The sequence below is a fragment of the Cnephaeus nilssonii genome (assembly GCF_951640355.1).
Source record: "Cnephaeus nilssonii genome assembly, chromosome: 6".
Taxonomy (NCBI): Eukaryota; Metazoa; Chordata; class Mammalia; order Chiroptera; family Vespertilionidae; genus Cnephaeus; species Cnephaeus nilssonii.
In genome coordinates this window covers 5,299,887-5,320,349 of record NC_137077.1, presented here as the reverse complement: position 1 = coordinate 5,320,349, position 20,463 = coordinate 5,299,887, and the positions used below count along the sequence as shown (strand labels likewise).

The window sequence follows — 20,463 nt, the reverse complement described above, 5'->3', positions numbered from 1 at the left end:
GAAGCCTAGCAAAACAGCCCCCAGTGCACTGAATATGTACCCCCTCCACCCAGCTGTTCTCACGATCCCTTTCCCTTTAAAATGGGGGCGCACAAAAGGGGGGCTCCTGGCACACCTAGGAGCAAACCCGTCACACCGAACTCACTCAGTGGGGAGATGAGTCACCAGGTCTCCAAAAACCCTTTGAAAGTTTATTTTAATCAGTTTGTGAATGGATTTTGGGAACCCTTTAATCCTCACATTTCTATGACATTTTATTTCCAATAGGATCCATTTCCTTGTCATTCAGTTCTTTTCTGTGAGCCAGGCTAGAAATGCTACGTGACCGCTGCTGACTGGGCTGCTGTGTAAGGGAAACCGCAGTGCTCACATTTCTGACCTGCCGTTTTGGATGTTGTGTCCTCAGACTCACCTAGTTCTCTCCTGCTCCCAGCTTTTGTACACGCTGTTCTCTCTGCCCAGAAGATTCCCTGTCCGCCCTGACTCCCGTTGCTTGACGAACTCCTGCTTATCCTTCTGAATTCAGCTTGGACTTCATTTCTGCCAGGAAGCGCTCCCTGGCCTCCAAATCAGAGCAGGTTGTCCCTCTGTACCAGGCGCCCCCACACCAGCCTGTGCTTACCAAGTTCATAGGACTTACCAGGTGCACACTGCACTCCAATTACCCATCTACCTCTCCGCGTCTCCACTAGACTGTCACTCTGAGACAGGACTGCAGCCACCTTGCTCACCATTGTGTCCCCGAAGTCTAGCAAATGACCGACTCATAACCGGGGCTGCTTACGTATGTAAAGGATGAACACATGAGCCATTTGACAGTAAGTAAGCTGTCAAGTATTTTTATAGCTGCCTGATAAGAGCCTCAAGTTGCAAGTAAAGTACTTAAGAGAGTAACGTCTAATGAAGTGTTTTAAAACTGAGATAATTACAGTCAATCAGAATATACCCACTTCTAAGTTAAGCCAAGTTTGTTCTATTCGTTTAATGGAGTTGGCTAAATAGAAACTCAAATAAGTGCTTGCTAATTAACAAATTGCTGAATTAAAGTACGCGAGCTCTAGTTAAAATCTGAAGTTCCCATGTGCGTGTACTAAGCACACAGTGAGTAAGGTCGTTTCTCAAAGGGATGGTTTTTGTTGTCTGAGTTATTTGTGAGGTTCGTCTGAGTAACTTTCTAGACATTGGAAGCAGCACATTTTGGTGATGGGGGGTGGGAGGGAGGAGTGCTTGATCTCTGGAGGGTTTTTATTCTCTTCTCTGAGCAAGGTACAGCTCAGCAATGTCCTAGCCAGTACACAAAGGAGATACCGTATCCTTCTATCCCCTATGAATCCACTCGTGGATCTCCCAGGTGTATGAAGAAAGCCAACAGAAGATGTCTTAGGACTTTTTTATGCTCGATTTTATTCCATAAAGAGGTTTTATTTGGCCAACATGTCATTAGTGACATTTATTTCATTAATCCTGGAATCCATATTTCAGCTCAAAAGTTACTTCCTTAAAAATTCCTTTGCCAGGTTAAATCCTCAAGAACCTTTCCCAGAACTATTAGCCTTTACATTTTTGAGAAAACAACTTGATCTCTGAAATTTCTCTAGAACTCAAGCTCTGAGGACAGGAGCTACATCTGGTTTTGCTCACCACTGTATCCCCAGGGCCTGGTGCAGAGTCTTATGAGTAACAGGAACTGAAAAAGACCGAGACCCAATGGGTAAATGATGGCAGAAGCCACTTTTCCCCAAGGGCACTTGTTGAGTTCAACAGATTCCAACTCTCATTCTGATAACTTGGCCAGGTGACAGGAACAGAAATTGCCTCACCCACGGTGAACTCTAGCAAGAGATGCTCCTTCCAGCAAAGTCGAACCCAATGACTATGCAATGAGAATGAATTGGGAACGAACCATCCCTATGAGGAATTGAAGTCTGGAATTAAGCTGGGTATTCTAGAACACTCCAACAAAGGTCTTCAAGAACCTGTACTGCCTGGCACTCTGCCCTGCCTTTCCTCCCTGGCCTCGTCTCCTCCCACTCTCCCCTCTCCTCACTCACCGCAGCCACCCTGGCCTCCTTGACATTCCTCCAACCTGCCAAAGACCTTCCTGCTTTTGAGTCTTGGCACTAACAGTTCCCTCCAGTTCTTGACTAGTTTGCATGAAAATCAATTCTGATTTGGGAGTGGCATCCAGGCATTAGAGTATTGTTTACACGTCCTGTATTTCTTCGAAATTAGCAGGAATCATCTTAGCTTTTTATAGATTTGTTGAAACTGAGTGATGGGTACATGCAGCCCCTTACACTGTTCTATCAACCAAATACAAAACAAAATAAAAGCTTCTCCAGTGATCCTCAGGTGCAACAGGGTTGAGAAGCATTGGCCTGTAATCCCCAAATGAGACCATTCTGCTCATAAATATAGTAATTGAGGCATCTATATATATAAAAGCCTAAGCAACTGTTCCACTGGTAGCTATGATGTGCACTGACCACCAGGGGACAGATACTTAACGCACAGGCATGGAAACATGGAACAGATTGATGAATCTCACAGGGAAGCAGGAGAGGGGAAGGCGGGAATTGATTAACCAAAGATCTTATATGCATACTAGCAGCCCTTCGGGAATTGGGCCCAAACCGGCAGACCAAGGGACCCCACTGGTGCACGAATCCGTGCACTGGGCCTCTAGTGTTTTAATGAATTAAAAAGATACAAGATGAAAAATATCAAATTTATTTTTGAAAATACAAGAAAAGAGAGTAAACATTTGAATTCACTTTGCAATATACATGAACAACAAAAACACCTGTTCCATGTTCTTTTTGTCTCAACTAAACTCCTAACCAACATGGCATCCATAAGAAGGGGAAGGTTCTGGCCCTTGGTTTGCAGAACAGAAACGTGGCATGAGAACATGTAAAACCTGTGCCCCAGACTCAATCTTCCTAACTCAAGGCAAAGGCTTGATGACAATGACACCCCACACAGATGAGAAGTAAAGGGCCTCTCACTACCAGCTTACCCCAGAGCTCTAGAATAGTCATTTCCCACGTGAGGGCTTACCTTAACTTTCACTGCTATTTAAATGTATTTTGAGTTCAACAGATTAAAGTACAGAGCATGGAAGAATGAAATTCTCTTCGGTTTCAAATGAACTAATATCTAAATCTGAAAATATTATCAAAGGTGAACCTTTTCTGTTTAAAAAAATAAACCACCCAAGTGAATTTATTGATGTGAAAGATACTTGTTAATAAATCTGACAAAGAAAAATCAAACCGTCAGTCTATTTTGCCATAGTAATGAGAATCTATAGCAGGCTAACTCAGTGTCGGGGAAGTGGAACCACATGAGCTCTATCAGAAATGGTTACTGGGATGATTCTATTGGATCTGAGCTCTCCTCAGAAGACTGGGGCAGCGGCGAAGCCGTGCTGATTTGTGGGCTATTCCCACTCATTCTTACCAGATGGCTGCTGATGACACCAAGTTCTTGTATCACCATACTCAGATCTTCGTGTAATTTGACTATTGCATTTTTTACCTCCCCTAGAAGACCCTGAATGGAATTGTTTGCCTTGGGCTCCTGAGGCAGGCCTTTGGTTGTCTGAAAACTAGAACAGGGCACAGAGGTGAAGTGGTCTACATTTTGGGTGGAAAACCCTACCCAGTTACTGCTGGAAATCTGACTTATCTTCTTTTTAGCAGAATCAGAGTTATCTGGAAGACTTTCCAGTAGATTGAAGTTGTCACTTTCTTCATCAGAAGACAGTGAGCTCATGGGAGCAAAGGGGTGACAAACCCTGGCTGTCTTATCTTTATCTTTAAAGGAGACAGAAGAAGACTGTTGTTGGGACAAAGCCCAGTAGGAAGGTCCAGCCAAACTCCGGGGTAAGAGAGGAGCAGACTTGTCTGGAGAGGCCGATTCAGGAGACGACATGGATAGAGTAGAAAAGGAGGATGTCCCCTCAGAGGTGGTTGACACTAAAATGTATAAATGAGAGAGAAAGATTATGCAACATACAAATGAGAGTACTAGCTAGAATAATTTTACAGTGTCAAATCCTATCTGAAAGGTCTCAACATAAATACCCTACTTAGAATTTGATGTGCAAAATAATCATAATAAACCTAAAGCAGGAAACAGAGAAAATCTAAAGATTTTCTGAAGGAAACTAAAATAAAATGACCAATATTTATCTTCACTCTCAGAGCCTGACTACCATATTTTTATATTCCACTTATCAGAGAGAGCAGAAAGTCAAGCATTACACCCCATTCTACTGATGGCATTTTAAGTTGGCATTTAAAATAGAAAGTCTGAGAAACCTGCAACTTACATTCCTTCTCCATTTTTTCTTCTACAGAGAATACTATGGCAAAATGAACAACCAACTACAACTATCAAAAGTTGTGAAACTAAAAAAAAAAAAAAAAAGTTGTGAAACTAATTTTTTCTCTCAGTAGTCAAATATGTCAAGACTGAAGTCCAGTCCATCTGAGATCCAGAACACTAGTTGCATGCATGCAATTAGTTTTCCACCAAGAAACTGCATGTAAAATAAAAAGCATTCAAAGTCTATTTTCCATAAAATTAAAGATTTAATAACATTTTAACTTTCAGGAAAAATTGTATTAAATCTCTTCTTCAGCACTTCATTCTAAATCATTATTTTCCAAAGTGTATTCTGAGGAATGCGGTGTGCCTGATGGTGTAAAAAGATGTTCTGTGAAAAATGGGGCTTCCAAGTCAAATCAGACTGAGCAACTGTATACCGTGCCTCCCATTAGATTAGCACAGTATTTACTCGTGTTTTCCCAGACTTTCTTGGACACAGAACTTTTTCTTGTCTCCTTGGAATATCTATGTACATTCATTTATGTATTAGGTGGTACAAATGGTTAGTTCTAAAATCTTTGAAACTAACTCTGGACTTGCTACTTAAATAAAAAAAATAAAAAAACCTTACTCTCTATAGTCATAGAACAGGGAAATCAATGCTTACCACTTAGCACCTATGACTTATATATTACTTTCTATATTATTTTATTTCCTTTACATACCCACATCCATTTAAACTAAATTGGACCTCTTGTAAAAATTATGGCTGGTGTAGGCGGCTTCTATTTTCTGCTTCAAAGCTTTCCAGTTCTCGGGAAAAATCCCAATCACAAAACTTTCTGGGGTGAAATGAGTCCTCTAGTGACGCAGCAGCAGGGTATGGAAGGGAAGTAGCATGTCATTGGCACATGGTCAGGAGGAGACCAGCCCCCTGAGACTCAGGCCGGCTTATCCACCGTCTCTCCTTGGATTAAAAGGGGTACCATGCTAATGACGAAAGCCTCAACATATGCGTGCCCTGAGTCACACGACATGTCCCTGCACCACCCTCCTGTGTGGCTCTCCTGTTTCCTACACCCCGTGTCTTTCTCTTTCGTGGTTTACTCTCAGTTTGGAGTAGCACATTCTCCAGCAGTTCACTGGAAAAGGATGCAGGAGAAGTAAACGTTTTGAGAACTTGCTTGTTTGAACATGTCTATAAAGAATGATTGATAGATATGCAAATCTTTACCAAAAAAGGAAGAGTGGGAGAAAGGGTGAGAGGCTATATTTAATTATTAGAAAGTAGTCACAAAACCTGAGCAATATTTATATTCCATTTCTCAAATTGTGCATGAGTTAGAACTGGGATTAATAGATGAAAGTTATAGGAAAACAGATTTTAGCCCAATTAAAAAAAACACATAACATTTTCTAATGCTTCTCCACACATGAAGTGGGTGTGTGGGGAAAGGGTGAGCACGCATGGGCTCAGGCACAGCCTGCATGGCTGTTTGCAGGACTGTTTCATGCATCAGGTAGACAGACTATATGTCCTTGATGAGACTCCAAAATTCCAGGACCCAAAGCATATCTTTAAGTTACTAAGAAACTATTCTAGAAATAGTGCACCCTGGTCAGGAAAAATGATTTTAATGAGAAACTCTTAAGTAGGTCAAGAGGAAATAATATTTAAGTCAAATATTACCTTATATATTTTAAGATAACCCACTTACTTTAGTCACATATATACAATGTGGTTAAAATATCTGGACTTTAGTGGTTCTCAAAGTTGGTCCCTGAACCAGTAGCAGCGGCAGCGGCAGCGGCAGCACCTGGGAATTTGTTAAGGATGAAGGTCCTGGGCTTCACTGCAGACCCACTAACTCAGACAGAGCGTTCACAAGCCTCCAGGTGTCTCCGGGTGTGTTAGCGTGGGAGAATCCCCACTCTCTCCTGCACCTCCACCTTTTGTTTCCTCTGCGGCGGCTGACTAAATAGCTCACCACTGCTCACAGTTTCGCAGCTTTGATTCATGGGCTACGTGATGCCTTCGCTCCTAAGGAGCCACTTCACCTCTAATTGCTGCACACCATTTACTTTTGTTTCCAAACACAGCACAGCTGCACCAGACACTTCAGGCTGCGCTCGGGGGGCAGCTCCCCGCCCGCTCGGGTACCCTTCTCTGACGCACTCAGAAGTTATGAGGGTACCTGGTTAACTTTCATCCCCTTCAAGCAGTTGATCTGCCAAAGCTGAAACCCAGCAATTATTGCAAATAAGCTGCAGTAAATGTGTGATGTATGCACACCAATTAATGCTCCGCTTGCCTGAAGATCGCACCGATGAGACGATCCCAAGTGCTGTGTTATCTCTAACTTTATACTCACGAGTAACACCGAACCATTATATTACAACTTTAAATTTAAAAAGCATTTAGAACTCTTGGGTGCAAAAGTAAACTGACTAATACATTTCTAGAAATATTTTAGAACTTAGCTGTACTGTGAATTTTTGTATAACTAGTAGGTCCTTGGTCAATTAAATACAGTTCATTGTAAACCACAGGGATTTTTTTTTTCCATTCTCCAATTCATTTATTTCAATTTTCCTAGCTGGTTTATAATGACTGCCAAGTTAGCTCTACACATAAATTAAAATATTCTGATTTTGTCCAGTGGTTAAAGAATATTTTACACAGACCTTCATAGCAGAATTATTCATAATAGTCAAAAGGGAAAACAACTCAAATGTCCATCAACTGTGAGTGGATAAAGGAAATGTGTTTGTCTATACAATGGAATATTATTCTGCCATAAAAAGGAACAAAGTATGATACATGCTATAACATGGATGAACCTTAAAAACATTATGCAAAGTGAAGGACACAGTCACCAAGGCCCCATGCTGTATGACCCACCATATAAAGTGCCCAGAACAGGCAAATCCACAGAGACAGACAAGAGACTAGTGGTTGCAGGAGTTAGGGAGAGGGGGGAGTGGAGGGGGCTGCTAATGAGCACAGGGCTTTGGGTGAAGACATACCGCTAGAGGAGTTGCTGGGCTGTCTGGGGCAGGGCAGCAGCTTGGCCGTGACTTCCCGGTGGGACAAGGCTCCCCTCAACACGGAGCTTCTGAACCGGCCCAACCCGTGGCTCAGGTTAGCTGAAAGGGTTTGCAGAACTGTTTCCTATCGTTTTCCCACTTCTTTTGAGGAAATTGTTAATTTTTCCGGCACTGGAGTCTTCAGTTAAGTTTTTGGGGAGTCTAAAGTTATATGCAGATTTTCAACTGCTCAAGTGGGTGCTGGTGTCCCTAACCCCCGTGTTGTTTAAGGGTCCATTGTACTGTTTTTCCTATACACACACACTTATGATACAGTTTAACTTACAAATTAGACACAGTAAGAAATTAATGACAATAATAAAATGGAACTATTATAACAATGCAGTATAATAGAAGTTACGTGAATATGGCCACTCGTTTCAGGGGACTCCTTGCTGCAGTCTCCATATGGGCTCAATGCTTTCTGACGTGACATGTTGTCATCATTTGGAACACGTTTTCTGCTCATGTCTTCCACCCACAGATTTAATGCCTTTTCCACCCTAACTAAGCAGTTATCACCAGCTGCGGCTGGAACTTACAGTTTGAGGTGCGACAATAAAACTAGCACAAATTTCTTTTTCCTGCTTCACAATTCACGGACAGATGATTTGTTCTTACCACAGAGCTTAGCAACCTCAGCATACGATTTCTCTTCTTTCCTTATTAAGTCAACAACTTTTCCCCTTTCACTTGAAAGCAGCACTGACTGGCTTCTCTCGGCACATCCAAATGGCCAGCATCACTACTCTTATGCTTCGGAGCCATTACTAAGTGAAAGAAGGGTTACATGAACACAAGCGCCGAGAGACCTCACAGTCGTCTGACCACTTGGATGGCTACACAGTGACTAATGGGCAGATGACATAAACGTCATAGACATGTGGACAAAGGGGATGATTAATATCCTGGGCGGGATGGAGGGGAAAGCATAAGATTCCACCGTGCTACTCAGACCAACATGCCATTTTAAACTTATGAATTGTTTATTTCTGGAATTTTCCATTGAATATTTTCAATTCGCAGTTGGCCAGTGGTAGGTGAAACTTGAAATGCAAAACCACGAAAAAGGGGGGTGGGAGGCTACTGGACTACCTTCTCTATCCTCCATCATCCCGAGTGATGCCAGCGTCCATGGAGACTAGTCATCCATCCTCACCTCATCATTTCTTGAATCCTCAACCAGCCTTCCCCTGAGTATTCCTTAGAACATGTCATCACTCAGAACTGCCTCTCTCTGAAATCTTATTTTCCAAGATTACTTTCCTTCTGAATTTCTCCCAGCCCCCTCATTCCTTTAAATACATCTACCCTTTGGCCTCGTTGAGACAACAGATCTAACCCTTTGCACTTGCTTGCTTTTTTATCGATTCCTTTATTCTACTCGGGATTTAATTTTTTAAATGCCCCAGATTTTACAAAGCGCGGCAGTAGAATAAAAAACTGGAGTTTCTTTTTCATACAAACTTATTTATTTGGATTTTTTTATATTTCAAATTATTGATACATTCAAAGACTATAAAAAGAGCTGCTACCGATGCTAACCGTGTCGAGTCACACTCGACATCCGAGTGCAAAAGGCTAATGATGCTTTTGTTTTTTCTCACTCTACCAGAGTCTGCCTGGCTCTACCTTCTTTCTAGTCCAGTGTAGAATCCCATCATCCATCACTTTTAACCACTTTCTTGCTACCTCCTTGCTGCTGTGTCTTCTGCCTTCCCTGCTGCTAATCCCTAATCCGAGAGTCAGCAAACCTCTTTCTAAAGGACCAGATAGCAAATATTTTAGGCTTTGTGGGACATACAGTGTCGGTTGCAACTGCTCAGCTCTGCTGTTATAGCACAAAAACAGCCAAAGACAGTATGTAAACCAATTAGTGTGGTTGTGTTCCAAGAGCCCTTAGATTATAAAAAACAGTCAGTGGGCCCTGGCCAGTTTCACTCAGTGGTTAGAGCATCGGCCCTTGGACAGAAGGATCTCAGGTTCGAGGGCATATACCTCAGTTGCAGGCTCGATTCCCTGGTTGGGGCACTTGCAGGAGGCAACCAATCAATGTGTTTCTCTCACATAGATGTTTCTCTCTCCCTCCACTTCCTCTCTACTTTTCTCTTAAAAAATCAATGGAAAAAATATCCTCAGGTGAGTATTAAAACTACCCAGTGGGCCAGGGTAGTTTACCAATCACTGACCTAACCTTATTCCAATTTATATATCTACCTTTTTCATTCCCATTCCAGGCTGCTCGGCACTACTGGAGAAAAGCATAGATCCCATAAACTAGGATTGCTGCAAATGACCACTCCTTCATCTTATCCGTGTCTCATCAGTTCCCCCTTCCATTCTCTAGAATGGTTACTCTAAATCTATTCCAGTCTCTTCACAGCCGTAATATCACTCCAAACTCCTCAGTCTTGGCAGGTGACATCAGACAGTAAGATATTGAGGCCAAGACTACAGTATATGGTACCCGGAGGCTTAATACATCTTAATTATTAAAATCAACAAAACCCTTCCCTCACACTGATACATCCTTTCTCCTCCTTCCTTACAGGCCCTCAGGATGAGGTGACTCCCTTTCTGTTCTGATTCTAGGCCACCTCCCCCAGATCATGCTCCATCTTGGGCTATCTCCCTCTTCCTCACCCTCTCTTGTCTCCTATCTCTCACCCAGTTTCCTTTCACACAATAGCCTCTGAAGTGCCACCTCCCTGTTTCACCTCCTCCAAACCCATTCTCCACACTCCCTGAGAGAGTAATTTTTCTAAAACACATTGGTAAAGCTACTCACCTGACTTACAACCATTAGTGACTTGCATTGTCTCCAAAATAAAGTCCAAACTTAACCTGGAAGACATAGCGCATCTATCCTGGCTTAATTGTCCAATGTTTTCTTCTATTACTTTTTCATGTACATTTTCCATTCCTTCTCTACTAAGCTGCTTTTAGTTTGCTTTTTAAATATTGAGTGCCTCCTAAGTGCAAGGCACTGTGGTTGGTGCTGAGGATAGAATAATAAACAGGGTAGATGTGGTCCCTTCCTGCATGAGGTTCACATTCCACTTTCGGGGAACGACATTAAAAAACTTAATGCATATATAATTATATTTAATTAGAGTGACAATAAGTGCTAGGAAGAATAATTGTAGGATACTAAGAGAGCATACAGTTGGGGAGATTTGAAATAATCTAGGGGTCAGGAAATCTTAAGAAGTGATGTTTGAGCTGACCTCTAAAGGATGAGTAGGAGTGAACTAGGAAAGAGGTGGATTAGAAGTCAAAGGGAACAAGAGTCCAAAGGTGGTGAAGCCACATGGTTTACTTGACAAATGGAAAGAACATCAGGCTGCTGAAAGGCAGAAGCTAGACTGCGCAGGCCTGGAAGGCTATTGGATCTTTAGGAACATGGGAGCAGCCCACGGTTTAAGTGGGGAGGATTAGTCATCAGGTCATTCTGGCTGTTCTACGGAGAATTAATTGGAGCTTCACAGAATTTCTTTGCTCAGTCACAACTCTGTATTATTCCTCAGCCTGCATGCCCTTTCTGGAAGGACAGAAGTTTACTTGTTCCTGAGAATAAATGAGAAACAACCAAAAGGAAGCTCTTGTCTATGCTAGTTCTTTCTAATGTGATCTCCAACAGAACTGCTCAGAACTTGTACTTCAGTCGAGCACTTGTCACCCACAAGGATGGACTGCCCATTAGCCCTTTAATAAAAGGGCACTTTCCCTACTGAGGCAGTCCTCTATGGCACACACATTTTAATGCCACTGAGAGTGAAAGGGGGGAACCAAATAGGGGGCAGAGAGCAGAGAAAAGTAAATGAAGAATGCTTCAAAAGAGCATTCTTTTTTTTTTTTTTTTAGACTCACCCCATTCCGTTAAGCTCTTGAGGATATCAACATCCCTCTGAACAATGCTGGGCTGGGCTGGTTTCTGAGAGTCCTTATCGATTACAGTCTCCTTCGCTGGGTCAAACGTCTTGAACGAGGGAGAGACATAGAGTGTCTCTACAGAGGCCTGGTTACAGAAAGTCGAATCCGACTTGGATATTCTTACACTTGGATGGATAGACTCTTCTTTACTGGATGGCCCAAATGCTGGTAAAGTTGTCAATTTTTCAAAAATTTTTGCAGTTGTCTGCTTTTCTAGAGGCATTGGAAAAGGGTTTTCTGTGACAGTATTTGTAATGGTACTCTCTGGTTTCTTGTCCAAATTCACATTTGTCTGCAGAGATGGGTTTTTTTCTGAGGGAGTAGGTACAGCATCTGTAAAATAACAAATCAAAACTGAAAACACTAATTGTTTCTGCGTTCTTACAGTGTTTCTCTTCTGCCTCTTTGAAGTATACCCGCACTTAACTGACGCCTTAGTCATTCGGAGGCTGCCTTCCCTCCTCACTGAAGCACACCGAGAGGAAAGCTTCAAACAACTTGTCTTAAAATATTTCCACCTTCACCTACTTATCTGTTTCTGAAACCACTATGTTTTTAGTACTTTCAAGCTTTCATTTTTTACTTGTAAACTAGATAAACTAGAAGAAATTTGGCATATTGGTCTATCCTTATAGAATCCCCAGTCACACACAAAAAAGCCTTTCTCTCCTGAAATAAAAATAAAAAAATGTCTTCTTGCCCCAATGTTTCAACAAAGCCCACGAAAGAAAATCACTACTAATTTTAGTAAATCCTTTGTCACATGGGAGAAAAGAGGCCATCTTTCAGAGCTGTTTGTGATGATTACTAAAGTGTTAAGTTCCATCTGGTCAGGGATCTTTGTCCATTTTATTTATTAATATCACCAGGTATATGGAGTATAACAAAGTACCTGGACTATAACAGATAAATAATAGTTATTACAAATAGAAGGAACTGGAGGAGTTCCAAGGAGTTGATATTTAAGGTGGGTCAGATATAGGAATATCTCTTGAATCTATGAATTATGAGCTTGGTCCAAATGTACCTTGTTACCCATACTCAGCCCTAGGGCTTGTTCTCAAATAGTTTCACCTGAAGTTGAATATGGACAGGAAGAAAATTATTTCTAAGGGAGAGAGAGTTCTTGAAATTAAAAGCATAACTATGTGAGAGAGGACAACAGCAAGATTATGTCGTTAGAAGCTCCCAAAAAAGAGGATACAGGAATTGTGTAATTCATTACCAAGTATTTGTATATCACAATGTACATCAAAACCTACCTCATAGTGCACATTCATATGTTAGCAGCATCACTTTCAGGCTCTGAGTTACTAAGAAAAGCAATTTTCTTAGACTCTAAAAACCTTCCTTTCGATTTTCATCCATAGTTGGAGGCCAACCCTGGGCAAAAACGCTGCTAGTATACCAGTTAGACAATTCAAGAAATGTACATCACTACCTCTACCAGGAATTCCATTTTTCCCCAACCCTTTCATCTCCGAACTTCATTATCTTTCAAAACTCAATTCAAGAATCACCTTCTCTTTCCTGCCTGTAACCTACTGTTGTCTTACCATGTCCCATTGGGAATCCTGTGAACAACATTTCATCTCATTTATTACAAGGCTCCGCTCCCCTCCTGAAAACAGGCTCTCGAGGAGACCTTGTTAGGAGTCACCTTTGTATCTCAGCACCTAAGAGTGCCACTCCCATAGGATGTGTTCGATAAATGCTTGAGTGAAGGACAGACTGAAGCACAGGACCAAGAAAAAGTAATGCCTTTGTTTTTCTAAATTGAATATAGTTTACTTAGTAATGATGAAAGGAAATAGAAAACTGGTAGATGAAAACAACTTCTAGAATACTCCTAATTTGCATATGAGCAAGTTATATCTAGTTGGTAAAGGCTCTGTTAAAAATACTAACATATTCCTAGTAGAATACTAGATTTATAGTATTCCAAAGTACATGTGTACATCTCCATATTTATATAAAAGTAAATTTTAGTCAAATATTTTCCGTTGACTTTCATTCTACATGTGAGAAAAATGGGGGTGAGGGGAAAGTCTTTTTCTATATGGTTGCAAGATTCTAATTACTTATTTTTATTTTAAATATATATATTTTTTATTTCAGAGAGGAAGGGAGAGGGAGAGAAAGATAGAAACATCAGTGATGAGAGAGAATCATTGATTGGCTGCTTCCTGCACGCCCCACATTGGGGATCGAGCCCACAACCTGGGCATGTGCCCTGACTGGGAATCGAACTGTGACAGCCTGGTTCACAGATGGACGCTCAACCACTGAGCCACACAGGCTGGGCACAAGATTCTAATATTTTATATAGTGAGACTGTGAAATGTTAAAGATATATAATTTAATCACTGGAGAAAAAACTAAAATTCATGCAAAGAGGCATAACTAAGAAGCCAACTGATAAGTTAAAAATTTTAAAGTATTGAATTAGCTCAAGAGAAGACAGCAATGAAAGCACAGAGGAACAAAACACAGGTGGGACAAACAGATGGGACAAGAAGAAAGTAAAATAGTAAATCTAAATTCAAGTGTATCAGTAATTATACTAAAATGCAAATTATAAAGCATAAATTTTCAGACTGGATAAAAAACAAGATCCAATCGTATGCTGTATACCAGAGACAAGCTTAAAAACGAAGTCACATGTAAGCTGAAGGATTGAAAAAAAGATATCATGCAACAATAAACCTAAAAAAGCTTAGTGGCTATCTTAATATCAGGTAAAATAGGCTTCAAGACAAGGAGTATTACTAGAGAATAAAAAGGACATTTCATAATGACAAAAGGGCCAAACATCTTGAAGATATAATATTATAAATGTGTAAATGCCTAATTATAGAACTACAAATAAATGAAGTAAAAAAATTAAAGAGAGAATTAGACAAATCCCACTAAATCACATTTGGAAATTCTGACATCCCTCTCTAAGCAACTGATAGAATAGATGAAATATCTGCATGAATACAGAAGATGTACACAACACTATTAACTCTCTTGGTTCAACCAACATCTACAAACCACCACACTCAGCCCTCGCATTGGTGGGTTTTTCCTCCTTGAAACTCATTCCTCTATAGATGCTTCAGCAGAACTTTGCTGGCTCTTCTCCATCTCTCTAGGCAATCTTCTCAATATTCCTCCCTGGCTCTGTTCCCTCTAAATTGCACACATTCTATCCTTGACACTTTTATCTTCTGCTCCTACCATCTCCCAGGGTGATGTCATCTATTACCTATTTAAACTAGGACTAGATCTATCACTTGTATGCAGGTAATGTACACATTTTAATTTTCAGCCCAGACTCCTGCTAAGGTCTAGCCCCAAAATATATATATATATATTCCTCTGCACAGGGAGGCCTTATTGCCCTCCAACCTCCTCATCCTTGGGTGTACATTTTACCTCTATTAATATGAGCATCAAGCACAATTTATTTCAAATATTACAAATTTGATAAATATGTAGTAAGTACAAGGATGTGGCAAGCACTATTCTATGCTCTGGCAATGGCAGTAAACAAATGGTTGTTTATGACTTGTTATAATTTCCTGTTTAGAGACCTGTCACCTCCAGTAGACTGCAGACCCCTTCAGGGCACACATCTTGTTCAATGTGCTCAGGCCAAAGGTGACGAGCAAAGTGCCTGACAGTCATTGATACATGTTTGTTCAATGAACCGTTATCTGAATAGCTTAATCATGGAACTAAACTCAACAGCAGAGAAAGTCTTAAAGGGCTTTGTGATAGAGGCCAGGACCTGAGACTTCCAGCATCACACAATGGTTAAAGGGCAGAAGTAGGACTAGAACCCGAGGTTCCTGAATCCTAAATCAGTGTTCTTTTTATGAGGGGAATAAAGGAAGGAACAAAAAATCTGGTAGAGCCTGTTGTACCAAGTATTTCTCTACTAGCACTTGTTCTAATAGGTCAGAACTGTAAGGTGACTGAGCCCTTCTTGGGATCACTCTGCCTGTCCCGGGTGGTGCTTTCAGAGGTGCGGGGCCATGGAGAGGGGACTCAGTTAAGTACACAGTTGGCCTATGTTCTTGGATCCATATAAAGAATGAATAGCATTTATGGAACATTTTCTGAAGCCCAGGAGAACTTGTGGGGATTTGATGGAGAACAGCAATGAATACTGTCTTTATATGTTTAAACACACAGCACATAAATGCATGCTCTGTAAACACTCAAATGACTGTTTCATAAGGGCTTCCCAACTTTCTCTGAGAGAGAATGTCTCTGAATTCCACCGAAAAGGCAGAGGGGAGTAGAGAGTGAATTAATTTGGTTGGCTCGCTTTTCTCATTTTCTTTCCATTCAAACCTGAATGTCAAAGAGCTTTGTTCTCAAGTATCTATCCAGCAGACTCCTGGATGGGAAGCCCAGTATGAAATTGAGACTACATCAGCTTTCTCTATTGCACAGTGCTTTACACTTGCAAATGTATTTGATTAATGCAAAATGGGACCTTGAAATTTTGGTCAAATCAAAGCTGGCTTGATTATTCTTGATATTTTATCTTATCCGAAGAAGCTTATTCTCTACGTAAGACATCAGACTGCAAATTTAAATACAGACTTTCACTGAAGTGCCTGAAGTAAGGAAAAAAACAAACCAACAGTAATACACCGCCAGCTTAGACAAAAGAGAACGCTCCGCTATTGAAGGTGCTGAAATGTTGTTGCTAGTTGGGAGAAAATGCTGAAGTCATTGTTGAAAGAGAACTTCAGATTTAATTCTGAGTTAAGAGACTTTGCCTACAGACAGGAACATTCCACACTGGTAACTCCTTTTCATTTCTCAATAATTCCACTGCCTTGTTCCAGGTACTACAATTACTGAATATTATTTTATATTCCATTGTACTGTGAATCTAAGAATGGGTGTTATATTCCAGTGGAGCTATTGCTGTGATCAATTCTGTTGGTCTAACAAATAGTATCCAATTACAGCTACAAAGCAGAGAGCTGGCAAGCATGACAGAAAATGGATCCCAAAATATGTCTTTCTGTGGTTTAACAATGTGTAACTGAAGGAGTGCCTACTTTAGTAATTATGTTAATCAAAGGAAATAGGATCTGAAGATAATAAGGCCATTTTTTCTAAGCCACAGTTATAAATTATTAATATAGCAGGATGCTCTGTATTGCTCATTGATATATTCCTATAAAGTAGAAAAGCCACTAATTTAAAATAGATATTCAATGTGAAACTTAACATATTTGACATGGAAATCATAATATATTTGTCTTATGGTGTATATATATGAAACCCCAAATAATCGTATTAAGTTGGAATAGCTATAATTTCCCTATGGTCTGTGTTAAGTGTTAAGTGTGTGTATATATGTGTATGTATGTAAACACACAATTGTAGGTTCTGAGAACTTTTTATTATCACTACATTTAGCTGTATTATATTATACCAAAATATTAAAATAAGAAAACATATTTGGAAAATGTAGCTATGAAATACCTCAAGTATATTACTTCTTTCAATATAATTTGAGTTAATGGTTTAACTTCTCATAGGAAAATAGATTTGTAGACACACTTAAAGGTGCTTTTTTTTTTTTATCCTCACCTGAGGATATTTTTCCATTGATTTTTAGAGAGAATGGAAGAGAGAGGGAAAGTCAGAGATAAATATTGATATGAGAGAAACACATCGATTGGTTGCCTCCTGCAGGTGCCCAACCAGGGCCCAGGCCAGGGAGGAGCCTGCAACTGAGGTAATATGCCCTTGACCGGAGTCAGACCCGGGATCCTTCTGTCGGCAGGCTGACACTCTATCCATTGAGCTGTACTGGCTAGGGCAAAGGTGCTTTCCTTTTAAAATTTCTTCAAGTAGATAGCTGAAGACTCCCAGGCCAGGAATATGGATCATAAAAAACAGGTACAGAATTCTCATTATTACATTTCACACAATTACAGTTCCATCAATAATAAAAATTGTAATTTCCTTCAATAGATAATCATTATAAAACTGAGGTTGAAAATGTCTCTGGGAAGCTGGCAATCATTAGTACCTTGATGTTTTCAGCCTTTCAGGCCGGAGTGGAATCTGGTCTCCAGCACGCTAAGGCCTCCATGCTTTACAGAGCACACTCCAGGCCAAACAGATGAGCTGGGGTCTGAAGGTCAAGTGCTTGTGATTGTCAGACCAAGTCTTATAATGACAGTAACACCCTATGGGTGACTTTAGGAGAGTCAGAAGTTAAGCTAGATTGGGTCAGAGGTTTAATTCTGACATGAATTAAATATATGAAATGCTTGAAATGGTACCTGGCACATGGTAAACACTATGTAGTTACTGGGTGGAATCACAAGGGATTCAAAATGGGACCTTGAAATTTTGGTCACATCAAAGCTGGTTTGATTATTCTTGGTATCTTATCCTGCCATGGGCCGACTGGAAGCAATGGGAACCTGAACATACCAGGTACTCTCCCTTCCCCTCAGAAACCCCTGTACTTATGGACCACAGCATGATGCATGCCCTTTGTGCCCACCACTTCTTGCATTTAAGGCCAAGAGAACTTGGAAAGATGATGATGAGAAGAACTATAATTCTTAAACATTTCCCTCATTAGATGTACAAACCAACAGTAAAATTTCTTACTTCCATACTGAGTTGGAATCACGACTAAATCTGCAACACTGCAACAAACCTTTAAATATCATTTAAATTGTGCACTCAGAGGAAGTGCTATTTCTCATGAAGCATGAGCACCCTATTACTCAAAATAAGCAAAAAAGAAACCCCCCAAAACACACACACCACCAACGAACGACAACAAAATCCCAAACAACCCCTCCAAATCCCACCTATTAAAATGTAATATCCTATATAATAAAGAGCTAATATGCAAAAGGTCATCACGCCCTCACACTCTCATGCCCTCATGCCCTCGCGCTGGGGCAGGGGGACCTTAGCCGGGCTGGGGGACCTGAGGCCACGCCCCCTCCCGACCCAGTGCTGGGGCTGGGGGACCTGAGTCCGCACTCCCTGCCCCGGCGCCGGGGGACCTGAGGCCGCGCCCCCCGACCCAGTGCCGGGGCCGGGGGACCTGAGGCTATGCCCCCCGCCCTGGCGCTGGGGCTGGGGGATCTGAGTCCGCACCCCCTGCCCCAGCGTCGGGGGACCTGAGGCCGCGCCCTCTGCCCCAGCACCAGGGCCGGGGGACCTGAGGCCATACTCCCCACCCTGGCGCTGGGGCCAGGGAACCTGAGGCGGGGCCGGAGGACCTGAGGCTGCGCCTGCCACCCTGGCGCCAGGCCGGGGACCTGGTGCTGCGCCAGGGGACCTGAGGCCATGCCCCCCACCCAGTGCCAGGCCAGGGGACCTGAAGCTGTGCCCCCACCCTGCGGATCTTGATGGGGTGGGGCCAGCCGTGTATGGATCTCGTGTGATTTTGAGGCACGGACAGGTGGGCGGAGAGACTTGACTCTGGGCCCGCGGCGCACCCCAGACTCTGACAGGAGGGAGAGTTTCATATACATTTTACTAATTTTCTTTCATCTCTGACACTTCTATTATAGAGAAAGAGCAGATAGCAATATTAAAATATTTCCTCTAATTAATTCCCTTTTAATGTGCACGAATTTCATGTACCGGGCCACTAGTATTGTATATGTCCCTTTGAAAAACACCTCACTGACAACCTACGAGGACATATTCCACTTCTTTCCACCCTCAGACAGAAGCAGTTGTCTGATCCTTGTTCTTATAGCTCTTTGCTTCTATTTTAATCACCAGAGGCCCGGTGCGTGAAATTCGTGCACTTGGCAGGGTCCCTCAACCCAGCCTGTTCCCTTTCGCAGTTCGGGAGCCACTGCCACTGCGCTCGCCAGCCGTGAGCCCGGCTTCTGGCTGAGTGGTGCTCCCCTGTGGTTGCTCACTGACCACCGGGGGGCAGCTCCTGTATTGAGTGTCTGCCCCCTAGTGGTCAGTGCACGTCATAGCGACCGGTCATTCCACTGTTTGGTCGATTTGCATATTAGCCTTTTATTATATAGGATATGATTATATTGCAATTTATCTATTAATGATTTATCTTTTTATTACAGCATATATTTTCATTCATTCATTTATGCAACAGTTATATTGGGACTAGAACATTATTATGAACTATACCTAAAAATACAAAAGCCAGCCCAGCCAGCATGGCTTAGTGGTTGGGCGTCAATCTATGAACCAGGAAATCATGGTTCAATTACCTGTCAGGGTACATACCCAGATTGCAGACTGGATCCCCAGTAGGGGGCATGCAGGAAGCAGCCAATCTAAGTGATTCTTTCTCATCATTGCTGTTTCTCTCTCTCTCCCCCTCTTCCTTACTACCTCTGAAGTCAATAAAAGCATATTAAAAAAAAAAAACTTTCAGAAAGGAAAAATAAAATTGTTTGAAAGTAAAAGCTCAGTGGATGTGGATGGATGAAATTATCCTACCTAATAAAATAGTAATATGCAAATTGACCACACATTCACTATGCCCAAGCCACGCCCACCAGCCAAAGCCACGCCCACCAGCCAAAGCCACGCCCGCCAGCCAATCAGGGCGAGTATGCAAATTATCCAACAAAGATGGCAGTAATTTGCATACGCTAAGGGAGGGAGGAGTGAAGACTGAAGACAACCTAGAACAGTGATGGCGAACCTATGACACGCGTGTCAGCACTGACATGCATAGCCATTTCTGATGACACATGGCCGCATGCCGAGGATGAAACATTTGCTGCTCCTGAGGATGAAACATTTGCGACTAGAGTCTTGGAGTTAGTTTTTTCCTCAAAGTGACACACTACCCGAGTTATGCTCAGTTTTTTGGCGAAGTTTGACACACCAAGCTCAAAAGGTTGCCCATCACTGACTTAGAAGGAAGAGGAAGGAAAAGCGGAAAGCAAGGTGGCTGCCAGAGGGAAAGCCCGGGCGGGGCGGAGTGGGGTGGGCGGCAGCGGCACGCGGCCACAGCGGCCGCTTGCAGGATTCTTCCTGCAAATGGGCTACTAGTAGATTAGATAAAACTGAAGTGAGAATTAGCATCAGGGAGGTGGTTGGAATAAGCTGAACCAGAACTGGTGTCCC

The 20,463-nt window shown here is 41.9% G+C and overlaps 1 protein-coding gene across 1 annotated transcript in view; it reads right to left on the bottom strand.

Annotated features, from left to right (window-relative positions):
* Window positions 1-3,366: 3,366 nt before the first annotated feature.
* Window positions 3,367-20,463, bottom strand: part of ENTHD1 (ENTH domain containing 1) — a gene marked incomplete at both ends in the record, with an annotated part of 83,853 nt that continues 66,756 nt past the window's right edge. Inside the window, 2 exons of the mRNA XM_079775493.1 lie at window positions 3,367-3,980; window positions 11,293-11,688. Coding sequence (XP_079631619.1) covers window positions 3,367-3,980; window positions 11,293-11,688 — 1,010 coding nt within the window. The remainder of the gene's footprint in view (window positions 3,981-11,292; window positions 11,689-20,463) is intronic.